This window comes from Formica exsecta, unplaced genomic scaffold (genome assembly GCF_003651465.1).
Source record: "Formica exsecta isolate Colony F162 unplaced genomic scaffold, ASM365146v1 scaffold500, whole genome shotgun sequence".
NCBI classification, from domain to species: Eukaryota; Metazoa; Arthropoda; class Insecta; order Hymenoptera; family Formicidae; genus Formica; species Formica exsecta.
The window spans coordinates 1,109,282-1,122,837 of NW_021852243.1; the positions used below are offsets into that span (position 1 = coordinate 1,109,282).

At 38.0% G+C, this 13,556-nt stretch overlaps 2 protein-coding genes across 9 annotated transcripts in view; one reads left to right on the forward strand and one right to left on the reverse strand.

Annotated features, from left to right (window-relative positions):
• Positions 1 to 1,990, reverse strand: part of LOC115241555 (protein GDAP2 homolog) — a 27,021-nt gene extending 25,031 nt beyond the window's left edge. Inside the window, exon 1 of the mRNA XM_029817349.1 lies at positions 1,430 to 1,990. The gene's annotated coding sequence lies outside the window, so the exon portion shown is untranslated. The remainder of the gene's footprint in view (positions 1 to 1,429) is intronic.
• Positions 1,991 to 3,615: 1,625 nt separating this feature from the next.
• LOC115241591 (early endosome antigen 1) lies at positions 3,616 to 12,075 on the forward strand. 8 transcript variants are annotated; one of them, XM_029817410.1, is made up of 15 exons: positions 3,616 to 3,688; positions 4,345 to 4,566; positions 4,641 to 4,742; positions 5,580 to 6,458; positions 6,572 to 6,965; positions 7,145 to 7,503; positions 7,574 to 8,005; positions 8,069 to 8,242; positions 8,413 to 8,625; positions 8,745 to 8,996; positions 9,070 to 9,353; positions 10,037 to 10,139; positions 10,220 to 10,411; positions 10,485 to 11,588; positions 11,712 to 12,075. In XM_029817410.1, exons 2-15 carry the CDS (start codon positions 4,399 to 4,401, stop codon positions 11,808 to 11,810), a joined length of 4,755 nt encoding a protein of 1,584 aa, XP_029673270.1. In that variant the 5' UTR covers positions 3,616 to 3,688; positions 4,345 to 4,398; the 3' UTR covers positions 11,811 to 12,075. The 8 variants fall into 8 exon arrangements, with proteins under 8 accessions (XP_029673270.1, XP_029673271.1, XP_029673272.1 ...); XM_029817411.1 differs by having other exon boundaries at positions 5,649 to 6,458; XM_029817412.1 differs by lacking the exon at positions 4,641 to 4,742.
• The last annotated feature ends 1,481 nt before the right edge of the window (positions 12,076 to 13,556 follow it).

Sequence of the window (13,556 nt, forward strand, 5' to 3'; positions counted from 1 at the left end):
TTTTTTTGCAAATACCAGTGCTTAGAAAGAGCAAGCTACAACTACGTTGTAGTCGGAGAAGCGATAGATAAGAGATCTTTTTCTTATTTTATATTTAACGCACACTGTGTGCTCATCTCCCACTGTAACGTTACGAATATTACTTTCAATTCTATCGCAGATATGAGAGTCAGATCGCATTTGACAGACGAGATGTGAGAGAAGGTCGGTTTTTTTTTTTATAACTATTTCCAAGTCCGAACGAACAACAGAGCAGTCTGCGTGGGTGACGCAAAATATGAAGCCCCAGTTCTATAAACCAGAACGAGATTTCGTCGTTTGCCTCCCTCTCTCCCCCCAGAATACGATCGTATATAACAATGAAATCGAAAGGCGTATAAAAATCTGTAACGATTATAATGGGAAAAAGATTATTTCTCCCTCTCGGATTTATCGACGTCGACGCGCGCGGGACGTGCGTATACCTCTCGTATACCGGTGGCACACCGAGCGATGTGCGCGATCAAGGTCGCCGCGCACCGCGTCGCGCTCGGCCAGTCGATGATGAGCATCGACTTCTCGACCTTCCTTCGTAACGAAGAGGCCTCGCTCCGAGGCGAAGAGCCGTAAACAAAGGCGAGATTATCCGGATCCGTATATATGTATTCGGCTAGATTCTCCTTCCTATTCTCGATTGTAGGTGACGAGGTCAAACGTCTCTCGCGTTTTATTAGTGCGTCTTGCCCTTCTTCGAGGAGGGAGGGAGGAGGGGAAGAGAATGCGGACCTACATACGCTTTTTTAATTTTGTACGAGGTGTTTAATTTGTCGAGTGCGCGCGAGTCTTTCGGAATCTAAGTGAGCGTAAAGTCTTGTCGCGCACAATTATCATTCCAGCGCTCCTCGAGATTGCGTTCGGCGAATAAAAGTAATTAGGAATGTTGTTTTAGCACACACACACACACACACACACACACACACACACACACACACACAGATAGAAACCGCGTATCTCAAGATTAGCGCAATTGAAGATAATCTATTGCGACAATCTTTCCTGTTGTTTAACAACACCTTGTAATCGGCTTACGTAGTAATCGCTTAACCCTCCGACAGGCGCATACGTATCACAATAGCGATTCCGGTATGTTAATTATTATGTGTCGTCCCACGTAACCGTCTATACATATAATCCACTGGATGCTATGACCGAGAGAATGCGAATCCTCGCGGGATTTATTTAAATAAAACGTCACGATTTTCGTATCGAATGTGAACAGCTGACGCGGACATCGCGTTCCACACCGATCTGTCAAATATCCGTTCTCGCGGACTGTTGCGTCGTAACGGAACGCGGCGATGCGTAACGGCTGGCCCGATCGTTGAAAGATCATCACCGCGTTGTACTGTCATCACCGTGTTTCGTCGGCAAGGATCACCGTCGTTCTCACCTTCGGTTCGTCCGCCAGTCGGACTGTCAGCGAGGATAGAGCGCGGAAGCAGGTCACAGCCCCTGTCGTCGCGGATGCCCGGCTATACGCTTTCGGGCTACCTGGCCCCGTGTCCTCGTAGACTGACGAGAAAGAAGGAAAGAAGAAGAGACGGAGAGAAAAAGAAAGAGAGAGAGAGAGAGAGAGAGAGAGAGAGAAAGGAAGAGAAAGAGAGGGAGAGGAGCGGAGCCGTTTGATCTCCTTCCTCTCTCGCTTCGCGCGGAAACGTCAGCTCTGACTCTCTCGAGCTCGGGGACTCGTGAGCGCGGCGCCGAGTAAAAACCCGCCACGACGACCGACCCGACCGTACCGTCACATTCGTGCGCGAACGCTGACTGACGGACACGCGCGCGCGACGCGACACGACGGCCTTGTTCGGGGTCCGAGCCGATCGGTACACGGCTGGCTGGCTGGCTGGCGGCAGTGCGGCACTGAAGTGCGCGCGCCCGCGCGCGCGCGGTGTTCGACACTAGGCGTCGTTTACGGATGCTTGCGCTTGAAGCTGCAGCTTCCGAATCGAGAGCGCATATCTACATGTTAGAAACATATAATATTAAAAGAAAGAAAGAGAGAGAGAGAGAGAGAGAGAGAGAGAGAGAGAGAGAGAGAGAGAGAGGTTTATTAATGCACGGATACAACGTTATTTATCACGTTATTATCACGTTTGTAACGTTATTATCACTTGTAACGTTATTATAAATATTTAGCGTTTATATAGTGTATTATATATATATATAAGTGAGGAGAGAAATAAAGATGTATTTTTTGTTAATTTTATAGTTTATTAATATTTAGCGTATATAAAATAAATAAATAAATATATATAATATATATAAATTGGATTAATGAAATTTGTAGATATGCATATTTTTAACACTAAATATTGTAAATCATAGAAAGCAATTTATTTTATTTCTTGTCAATTATTCGAAATATGTCACAAAAAGAGAGATGCCGCAACAACATTTTCAACGAATTGTATAGAATAAATTGACAAGTCTTACCTAGATTTATATTGTTTTTCTCGGAACCTTTTTACAATTTGCCGATAAAGTATCGAATGTTTGTATAAAAGTTGCTTTGATTGTGAGAAAGATGTACTTCGACATAATCTTTTATCTGTCAGGAAGAAAGTTTGTCTCGATGATTATCATCGAGTACTACTTTATCTGCGGTAGAATAATCTGCTAGCAAATCGATCTACCACCAGTAAAGTAATATTCGATATTTCTAGTACTTATCTTAATTGTTTTAAATAAATGTAATATGTTCTCTTATGCACAATTGCTTATTCTAACATATATCTTGACATTTTGTATCTTATATTTATCATTTATTACATTTTACATTTGATGAAGACCTTTTTTAAAAAAAAAAACTGGAACGAGAAGAGAATACAGATATCTGTTTTTTTATTATATATGGGATTTGAACGAAACAAATTAGAATTACCCATTATGTTTTTCAACAATTAGTACTTAACATAATGCGATGTCGAGCGTATGATATTACGAATAAAAACGTGGAAGAATAAATTCTTTAATCTTTCTTTTTGAACGTATATACAGCAATGGCGATGACGAACAGTTCGAAAAACTACCTAAATATAGAATACGTGCGGTGCTATTGTTAGAACGTCTTCTCGAGTGCATCTCGGAGTACTGTATGAACTGTTTGAAAGCGTCTTAAAATAGACGTATATCATTTTATTCTTGAGAAATAAAAGTGAACTTCGTAGCTATTTAAATATCTACATATCTAAATAAAATGACATCATATATTTCAAGAAGCAATTTTAATGATAGAAACGATAAAGAGATGCATATTTGTCAAAATTGTTGTTTTTTTCTTTAATTTAATTAAAGATTCGATGAAAAGATCGAATCCGTGTATGCATGTTGCATATAACATTGCCTTTTGTAACGATTGAATCGGTGGGATCTAATCTTCTTTCATCGGGAAACTCTTGAATATCGGATCTGTTTTCTCGCAATCGAGGAAGTTCGACTTCCCAGGATGTGAAACACGCGCTCATGTTTGCATGCGCGTCTGCGCAGGAACACGGAGCAAAGATATACCGTCGACTTTGCGCAGGCGGTCTTTCGAAATGATATTTTTAGAGATGCGAGTCGCTGCCCGCTAGCAATGATGGTAGTCAAGAGTCGTCGTTGACCCTCGAAGCCGAAGCCACGAATCTCACGATTTTCCGATTGACCATTGGTGAGCGACTTTAAAGCTTAGGGATTTTAAATTATTTAATATTTTCAATACTTGCCTCTGTGATTTTATCATCCTTTTGAAGTAAAATAAAGTATCGGGTCTTCGCTATTAAATATAATAAAGCTCGTTACTCAATATATATTAAGGTCTTATTTATGCAAATCTTTTTGGATGCATTTGTTGAGTATGTTATACGCTATATTCTACTTGTTTCATCGAATGACTATTTGTTATTCTAGCGTTGTAATTAAAAGCTTTAAGCTAAATACCTCTTTCTATTTTTAATTAGTTTTTAATGCTACTTGAAGAGAGAGAAAGAAATACAATCTAGATCAGACTAGTTTCTAAAAATAAAAGCTGACACAATTCAAACTTTTTTTGTGGCAACCCTAGTACATACATCTGTACATTGATATTTAATTTAAATAGATAAGAAAACTTAAATAGATTAACAATATTGTCACAATTCTATAATAAATTCTGACTACAATTTAAAAAAATGCAACTTGAAGATATATATATATATATTATAATTATACAATACACGCTAGAGAAAGAGCATGAGTATTTATATTAAACTGTTATAATTTCGGCAAAATGAGTGATATATATTATATATATTGCATGGAATTATATATCAAGAAAATTATTTGTAGGAAAAAAACCAAAGGTACACATACATTTATTATTCTGACAATCGGAAAAGTTAGATGATGGGAGCATCAAGTAGTAGTAACAACATACATTCGATCTTTACGAACGAACAGGAAACGGGAGAGTGTTTATATTCGGAAGACGCTTGCTCTACGAAAGACCAGGAACAAAGAACATACGTCGGAACGAGCGTCTATAACGACGAGAATCAGCCACATTCGCAGGTACATTGTTCTTGCCAGAGAGAAAGACAGGGTATTTTATAGCAAATTTTTATTTGCAAAATTTTGGCGCGCAGGCTCCGAGTCCCTACGCGACCTTGAAGACAGGCGAATTCTGGGATCAAAAGCCAACGGCACCCAGCCTATCCAATATGTTACCATCTAAACGCGAGACCTCGGTGAGAGAGCTGTCGTTTCTTCTATTCTTGCTTTTTTCTTTGTTTTCGGCCGTATCGAGTTCTGAGATGAATGTCTTGCGCTATTTCCACCGAATGACAAAGTCGACGAGCACGTTTTTTTCACGATTATCGAGTCAGTCGCTATCAATATTTGTCTCGATTGTTCTCATGCAACCGAACGGTAATCGATTGTTTCCGGATAAAAACGCGCAGTTTTGTCCCGCGGAAACCGCTTCTGCCACGAAAAGCTGGCTCCTATCCAATCCGTGATTTCGGGAGAACACGCTGACTCACAGTCACGAAAAGCCGTTTCCACAATCATCGATCGCGATCACGTGCTTGGTCTCGGTCGACGGTTTCGCGCAACGTAGTGGTTCTGTGCCAGTATGCTATTGCGAATCGTCGAGAGCGGATTACTTTTTACTTGGACAACGCCGGAAGAATCTATTTCTACGAGAAATTGTAAGCTTGTACGAAATAATTTTCAATAGCGCATATTTTAAAATTCGTTTGGCGAAATTGCGGGAGAAAAGAAGAAAGAGAAATTCCTTTATATTCTACATTTTCTTTGTTCGAAGTCAGATGATTCATCGTTCGTGCGACCTTTGTCATAGTTAAATTTACAAAATCGTCGTCATCAACATTGTTGTTTATTTTACACAGGTACTAACACACACACATACATATACACACAGATAGTTTGAAAGAGATTTAAAAAAAGATATTTTGATTATGTTAAATTTTTTTCAAAGGAGCTATATTTTTGCGACAATTGATTTACATATTTCTAAACGCTTAAAGATTTAGGCTCTGTTATTTCACTTATTTATATTGCAGTTAACGTGCGCCACGCAAATGACAGGTTGGCAAACAGCCGACACTCACAATTTTCCGATGTATCAACAGAATAACGAAGTCATGGAGCTTTCGCGAATTATCTCGCAACTTGCCATGGCCAATCATCAATTAGCCAGCGCGCATAACGCGACACTGGCACGTATGGAGGCATTATATTTGGAGCTGTCAAAGGATAAGCAGGACCAAAAAATTGCGACAAATCCTTCGAAGATATGCGATGACATTCTTCGAAAGAGACTATCGAACACCGAAGAAGCCGTTGAGAGGGAAGAAACGCGAAAATTGGAGCAACGCGTCGTTAGATTGGAGAGACTGTTGGCAGCGAGTTCCGCTGAACAATGTAAACAAAGAAACTCGCGAGAAAATAGCAAACTGCGTTCTAGAATCGAGAGACTGGAGAATTTGCTGAAGACACGAGATAAAAAAGATCCGTCAGGATCTGTGGAATCGTATTGCGAATCTTCGGAACAACAAACGAGTAATATTGTCATCGATGCTGTTAATAAAGTACCTGAAGATTGTGGCGATAATCAAAGAAAAAGGGCGAAAGAAGAAATGGTTGATGTTTATAGATACTGTAATGCTTATTCTGATGATTCCGAAATAACTGTTCCTAGGATAGATGAAACTTCAGATTCCGCGAACATAGATAAAATGCGCAGAAGACGCGCAAGATTGAGAGACGATGAGCAAAGTTCGACAACGAGAAATTTGGGGAGTGAAGAAATAATGAGATTGTCGGAAGAAGTTGAGAGATTAAAAACTGATCGATTGGAATATCAAAGTGCCAACGAAAGACTGCTATGCAATTTAGCGGACCAGAACACGTTGATGGAGAAATTAAACTTAGATTATGAGGTACAATGACATTTGAAAACTCTTGATTTCAGAGGTTCCAAGAAGGGATCTAATCTTAATAATCTTTACTTTTTAATTAAAATGTAATTAAAATTATATATTTTTTTATTTAGGAATTGAAAGCGCGTTATGTAATGATAGAAGATAATTTACACGAGTACAAACAACAATATGACGAACTGACGAAGCACTTGGACACCGCTAAAGGAGAAATCAAAAGATTGCTGAAAGAGATTGATATCTTTCAGTCGGAAAAAAACACTGCCGATGCAAAAATCTTGATTTTGGAAGAGGATCTGCAGAAATCGCTGCTCGATAAAGAGCAGATCAAGAACGCGGAAAATGAGAAAACGTCAAAGTTGCGGGCACAATTGTCCGAGGAGGTTTTGGACAAAAAGAAGCAGATTAAGGCTCTCGAAGACGCTTTGCAGGAGATACAAAGACTGAAGGAAATTATCAAGACTGAAAGAAGCAACGAGAACAGTATTGCTTCGAAAGAGGATGTCGGTATGTTTATACATATATATCCATACAAAAATATGTTATTTTACATTTTAATTTTATTTTATGTCTATAATAATTTATATTTGTTATTATATCATTAATAACAAATTAATCAATACATAGCGATGTAGAGATGATTTGTATTTTAAATCATAGAATTATCGAATATTTATATGTCGTAGATGCTGTCGATTCGATAGATGACATATCGGAGAGTGCATCGAATACAGATCGTACCTCCGCAAACATAGAGGAATTTAAAAAAGAATTAACCCTGAAGAGGGAAGCTAGACATAGGGCTATCGCGGCGGTGTCATCCGAGATGGAGAGACTTAGAAGAGAATTGGACGCTGAAAAGGAAGCGCATTCCGAAACGTTAAGTATGCTGGCTCTTTTGCGTTCCGCTCACGGCGACCTCGATCTCGCGACTGGCGATTTCGCAAAGTCTACGATGAAACAACAAGAAGATGACAAGAACTCGGACGAAAGCGAGAAAATATTGAGACGCGCGGAAGCGCGACGATTAACGAGCACGTTAAAGGTAAAACTATATTCACTTTATTCGCTTTACGATCAAAATCTGAGTATAAGTACATGTGTCTACTTTACAGGTATCCGACGAGTTAAGGAATGACATACGATGCCAAATCGAGAAGGTGGACGACCTTCGTTACCATTTGGAGACCGATCCAGAGCGTCACCGACATCGTATTCGGTGTTTGACGGAAGTGACCGGCAAGGTACGCGAGTCTCTCATCGCGCGAGAACGTCGGACCAACGAGCTGAAGGATTACTTGGCTCAGGTGTTGGTTAGACTCGGCGACAGGAGTTTTCTGGAAGATCGCGACGATGCGGATGCCGAGTGCGATCGACAATTGGAGAACATAAATGTGTTAAAGGGTCTCTACAACGAGAGACTGAGAGTTTTGACTGAACTAAAAGATTCCGCGATCAAGGAACTGGCGGACGTGAAGCAGAAGCTGGAATATTCTCTAAAGAAATCCGAGAACTTGGAAGAAGAACTCAAAAAAGCCGAAGAGAAGGTAACGAGATTTTGTTTGATTCTATATCTTATTTATGTTCGAGATTTTTATGATCTATTACAGGTCGATGCTCAAGACACGGAAATCACGAACTTGGAATCTCAATTGGGATTAACCAAGGCGGATTGCAGAGATCTTCAGAATCAAATGTCTCTTATTAACGGCTTATTTACACAAATGCTGCTCGGAGCTTCCTCCGCAGACATGGATCTTGATCGATTGACTCAATTGTTACAGGTATCGCTACGCAATTTTTCATTTGCACTTCTGATAATTTATAACAAAAAATAAAATTGATCTTTTAACATATTTACTGAAAAAGACTGATTTTAAATTTCGTGAAAGAAGATGCGAATAAAGGAAATGAGGGTAATAAAAAATAATAATATTTGATTTTAAAATTGCAGGAGAATCATGATCTTATTAGTGACATAGCCAGGGAAGAGAGTACCGAAGCAGCGGCTCTTCCTAAACTTCTTTTGGATTTGATCGAGCAAGTCGAGGGTGGTAAAGCGTCTCAAAAACATGCGGGTGACGAGAATAACGTAGAAAATGTTGGCGAAGTTGATAAGAAAGAAGATGATCTGCAAGAAGAAGACATTGCTCATAATTTGCCTAAGGTAATAATGATAAAAATAGTATTAATCATATATTCGTATAATTTGCATATTTTTTTTTTATTTTTGATCGCTAACTTGGATGCTGTATCACATAAAGTAATTGCAAAATTACGTCTTAGGTATGGCGCGTTTTATTGGAGTTACTTAGCTGTCATGCGGTGACCTCTCCGAGCGTTTCCGTTGCATCCTGCTCGGATCCGAACAGCTGTTATAAGTCTGTGGATACTCCGGCTGGACCAAGATTAGTGATATCCGTGAGCAAAACGTACATTCGTCTGAAGGAATTGATCCTGGAGAAGAAACATTTGGAGAAGGAGATGAATCGCATGAAACAGCTGAACACTCACTTAGAGAGTAAGCTGGGCGAACAGGTAAGCAATCTGTTGCATTATTTTACGTACAAGCGCGAGGGCGAAAATCGATTCTCATTTTCTCGATATCTAGGAAAAGAGACTTTCTATGGTGTCGGCCGAGCTAGCCAAGACGTGGAATATCGTCGGTCGAATGCAAGTGCAGCATCAGCAGTTGCACACACACGAGGAAATCCTACGTTACGAGCTGCAAGAAAAGAGGAAAATGTTGCAAGAATTGAAACAGGAGCTGGAATACTGCAGAGAGAAATGGGAATCGGCCAGACAAAAAAATACAAATACCGAATTAGAATGGAGGAGCTTACGTCGCGAATTTGCTGCACGAAAAGCTTTGGCCGCTCGCGACTCTTTTAACAGGTTAAATTTATTGTAATATAATTTATTACATTACAATATATATATATATATATATATATATATATATATATAGAATTTAATTGTATTATATCGCTATATATAATAATTTATTATATATTAAGCTAGCTATAATAACATAAAACTTAGAATTTACAAAGATAAAGACACTTTTTACACAAATTATTTTGAAGAAAATTATTATTTACAGCTTATAATATTTATAAATTCAAAGTTTACTCTTGATATTATAACTAAGATTCTATCTCCCACATTTGCTTGTATTAGCTTCGTACTAACATACAACTCGTTTTACATTAATGGCGAAACAGTAAGTCAAACATCTATTATATTTATCATAATAAACATCCATTTATCATAAATGTTTATTTAAAAATTTTATAGCATTCTTTTTTTTACTTTACGAAAAGATAAATAAAATAAAAGAGCTTATTATAAATAATAGATAATGTACTTAATGGATATATATATATATATAATTTTATTGTATATAATTATCACCACTCTACTTTAATACCGAAGTATCTTCATATAACATGATAGAATTATTAATTATTATTATGTATATTGATGTATTGATATAAAATCATGTATTTTTTATTATTTTATGTATAAAAATATTATCCTATAATTTGGGATTTTTTTATTTTGACTATTCTACACAGTGCCGAAAGCGGCTTCAGCGATGAGAGAGGCGACGATACCGACGAAGAGGAAGAGGCGATTGAAGGAAGAATCAGACACGGTCCGCGCAGACGGACACGAAAGGTGCGCGAATATTATTCGTTTAGTCGATCGTACAAATTTTTATAAACGACTATTCAACAATATTGTCTCTGTTAACGTAGGAAAGTCCTAGAGCGCCGACACCGGACACAGAATCCGAACAGCCGACGGATACCGAATTATCAGAGTCGAAGACTGGTTCTTCGGTAACTTTGGAACAACGCACACCCACACCGGAAACCGAAGCGGAATTGGACGAGGCAGAAATCGCGCATGTTGACTCTGCAAAATCTGTTAATATAGCGGAAGCTAGTGTAAGCAAAATTGCAAAAATAATTATATATATCTAGGATACTATATTATTAATGCTGAATTAATTTCGAACAGTGCATTGCGGAAAGTACGCAGGAATCTTTGAATCCTTTGGACCAGGCTCTTACTAACGTCATACAGAATCTTATAAAAATCAACGACGGGGAATCAAACAGGAACCTTTCACGGGAGAATACGTCCTGCTCATTCTTTGAAGATCCGTGCGAGAATCTGGTTAATGAAACCGATGGCAACACGGAAAACAGTCATACTTCGACAATTTCGACAATGGATTCCTGCAAGAGAAATTTACAATCTTGGAGACCAACTAGTGAATCTCGGTGTTCATTACCTACAACTCATACTCTAAAACGAACGGCCACGAGTGTCGATCTTCCTTCGGCGGTGGATAATAATGGATTGTCTGAATCGTCGTCAACCGAATATTCGTCAAAGCCACGCGATGATGAAATGATCAAACTTGAAAGTATTCCGTCATCAGCCGCTTCCACTACCACGAATGCAACCAGCACGATGTCTGTCTTTTCTATCGGGCCCCTTCCCACATCATTGTCATCTTCGCCTATAAAGAGCGTGCAGTTCAGCAACCCCTTGATCGTCGGGCCGTCTAACCGCTTTTTTGCCCCAATGTTTGGTGCAACGGAATCCAACAATTTTGCGGATAACTTTGCTGCGTCCTCGTCGATAACGCCATCGAGTCAAGAGGAAGAACCGATGAACGGCAAAGAACAGCGATCTCCCAGATCAATAGAGAGTATCGCAGATTCCGACAGTATTTCCGTAGATTCCTCTTCGAGTTTGGACACCGTCAGAGAATTTTCTATGACCGACCTCGGTTCTACGCCTTCTACATTGACGTCTAAGAAAGAGCTACAGGAAAACGCGACATGTTCGCAGAAGGAATCTATGATCACTTCGACCAAAATCCGAACTCCGGAGGAAGTCTTGGCGACACGAGCTGATCGATTAAAACGTTTGGAGGAGCAAGCTGATTGGCTTGTGAAGAAGATGAACGCTACGAGCAAACGGAGCACCGCTCTTTGCACAAGATTAGAGGAGCTTCACGAGGCTTACGGGGAACCGCCGGTTCCTCCACCCATGCCAGACGTTTTACCTAGCCGTAGACTGCCATCCAGTCTGCTCAATCTACCTCGTCAGGTAAGAGCACACAATTATCTTAGTATCTATCTTAGTATCTTATTATCTTAGTATTATCATAGTATCTTATCTTAATATTCTATCAGTAGATTGCGGCGACATTTTATCCAATTTTTCTCGCAGATTCTTGAATCGCCGTCCGCTGACGGTACCGAGAACATCGAAGATGAAAGCGCTGATGCGGCAAAAAACGATAAATCATCAAATGCAAATGCGTCATGATAAATTTATAATATTTTACTCGCGAAGAGTCATATAGTTAACATTTATCTTTATCGTACAACAATTGAAATGCAACGCATACGAAATGCATATAAAGCGCATAGACAATGTGTATTAATTTGCGATGTAAATATCTTCCGGATGCATTCAATATCAATGTCGTAATATTAATATATAAAAACGAACCATATTAATATTCTTTTTCAACATATCTTTTTTGACCTCAATTTTAATAAAGACTTGTCATAAAGATTAAGAACAAGAGATTTTGGTGTTATTTGCTTTATATATATATGTCATATACTATAATTATATGATTTACCTGCCCATTCCTTTTTTGTACCTTACATATGTAATTAATAAATAAAACCCTGACGATCAGGAATTTGTATTATCGCAATTAAAATATTTACCAGTAATCGCGAAAAGTATTAATGGCATGCAAATATGAGAAATGACGAGAAATGTCGTCGTACAACTTACCAATTTATCTATTCAGATTACATTTCTATCCGTTGCATATATTTATCGCTCTATTAAGTTCCATGTATATCCTTGAAAGGTTGTGCGACACGAATCAACGCGCATGTGATACGGAAATATTAAAGTTAATTATTGTTGCAATTATCCCGCGAGAAAAGACTTCATATATCTGCCTATCTGGAGTAGTTCTGTGGGGCGTATCGGACATGACAGACATGTGTGTTTCACTTGTGAAATACATACTTTTACCACAGAGAAAAGACGACTGCGCTTGCGTAACTTTTACGCCTCAAAATTTATTCCGTGGATTTTATTCTATGAGAAAGAACTTGGTTGTGAATTTTCTTCGATATTATATCGATCGCTTAATACACAACCTCGCATTAAAAAAATAGTGTTAAATTGCGAGTGTGTGTTTTGTGCCCTTCTGGAGTCAGGCTGAATTACGAAAGCTTAAATTATAGAAAATTAACGTTGTAGAAGGGAGAACTTATGGGTGGAAAAGAAGGGTGGCAATATATAAAGGGCTAGGGTCGAATAGTGGGGATAAGAACCTTCGTCGCCATCATCCCCGTCAAACATATTTCAGTGCTAGAAGTGAAATGATCAGTGTAAAAGATCGATATTTCAGTTTGAACTGTACTCTCTTGCTGATACTTGGTTTATAGCCTTATAACAAATCTAAATTTGCTCGATTTCAATCAATCTGCTTCTTTAGCATTGAAGCAACCTTTATTGTACCTCAAGTATGTATGTATTAAAATATTTTAATTATATGCATTATATAGAATTTTGAAATCCAATTGAGCTGCTCTATATCTGAAAATTTCTCAATTGAGATATAAGTGATTGAATATGGAAAATATTTCTGAAACTCCGAAAAAGTGCTGCTAAATAATAAAAAATGTTACTTTTTATTTACATTTTTCATTAGTATATTTAGATTTCCATCTTATATTCTAGATTAATAATCTATAGAATAAATACACAAATATATATATATTTATTGTTACAATCTAATAAAATTTGTGTATGAGTGATAATATTTGTCGACTTCTGCTAATGAAAAATCGATCAAAAATATTTGTGGCTATCTATATGAATATAATACATCTTATCGTGAATATACTATTACATTGTCACTTATAATATTCCTTACTTTTACGTAACTGTTGTGAATATATTATTATAAAAAATAAATTTATATATTTATAATGTGTGTATTATATTTGACACTATATATAATATAAATATACAAACATA

Excerpts from the sequence above, each read along its gene's own strand:
- LOC115241591 (XM_029817410.1), top strand. The coding sequence starts at position 4,399 with ATGATGGGAGCATCAAGTAGTAGTAACAACATACATTCGATCTTTACG. Across the intron at positions 10,140-10,219 it reads CGCGCAGACGGACACGAAAG|GAAAGTCCTAGAGCGCCGAC; the intron begins GTGCGCGAATAT and ends CTGTTAACGTAG. Across the intron at positions 10,412-10,484 it reads TTAATATAGCGGAAGCTAGT|TGCATTGCGGAAAGTACGCA; the intron begins GTAAGCAAAATT and ends AATTTCGAACAG.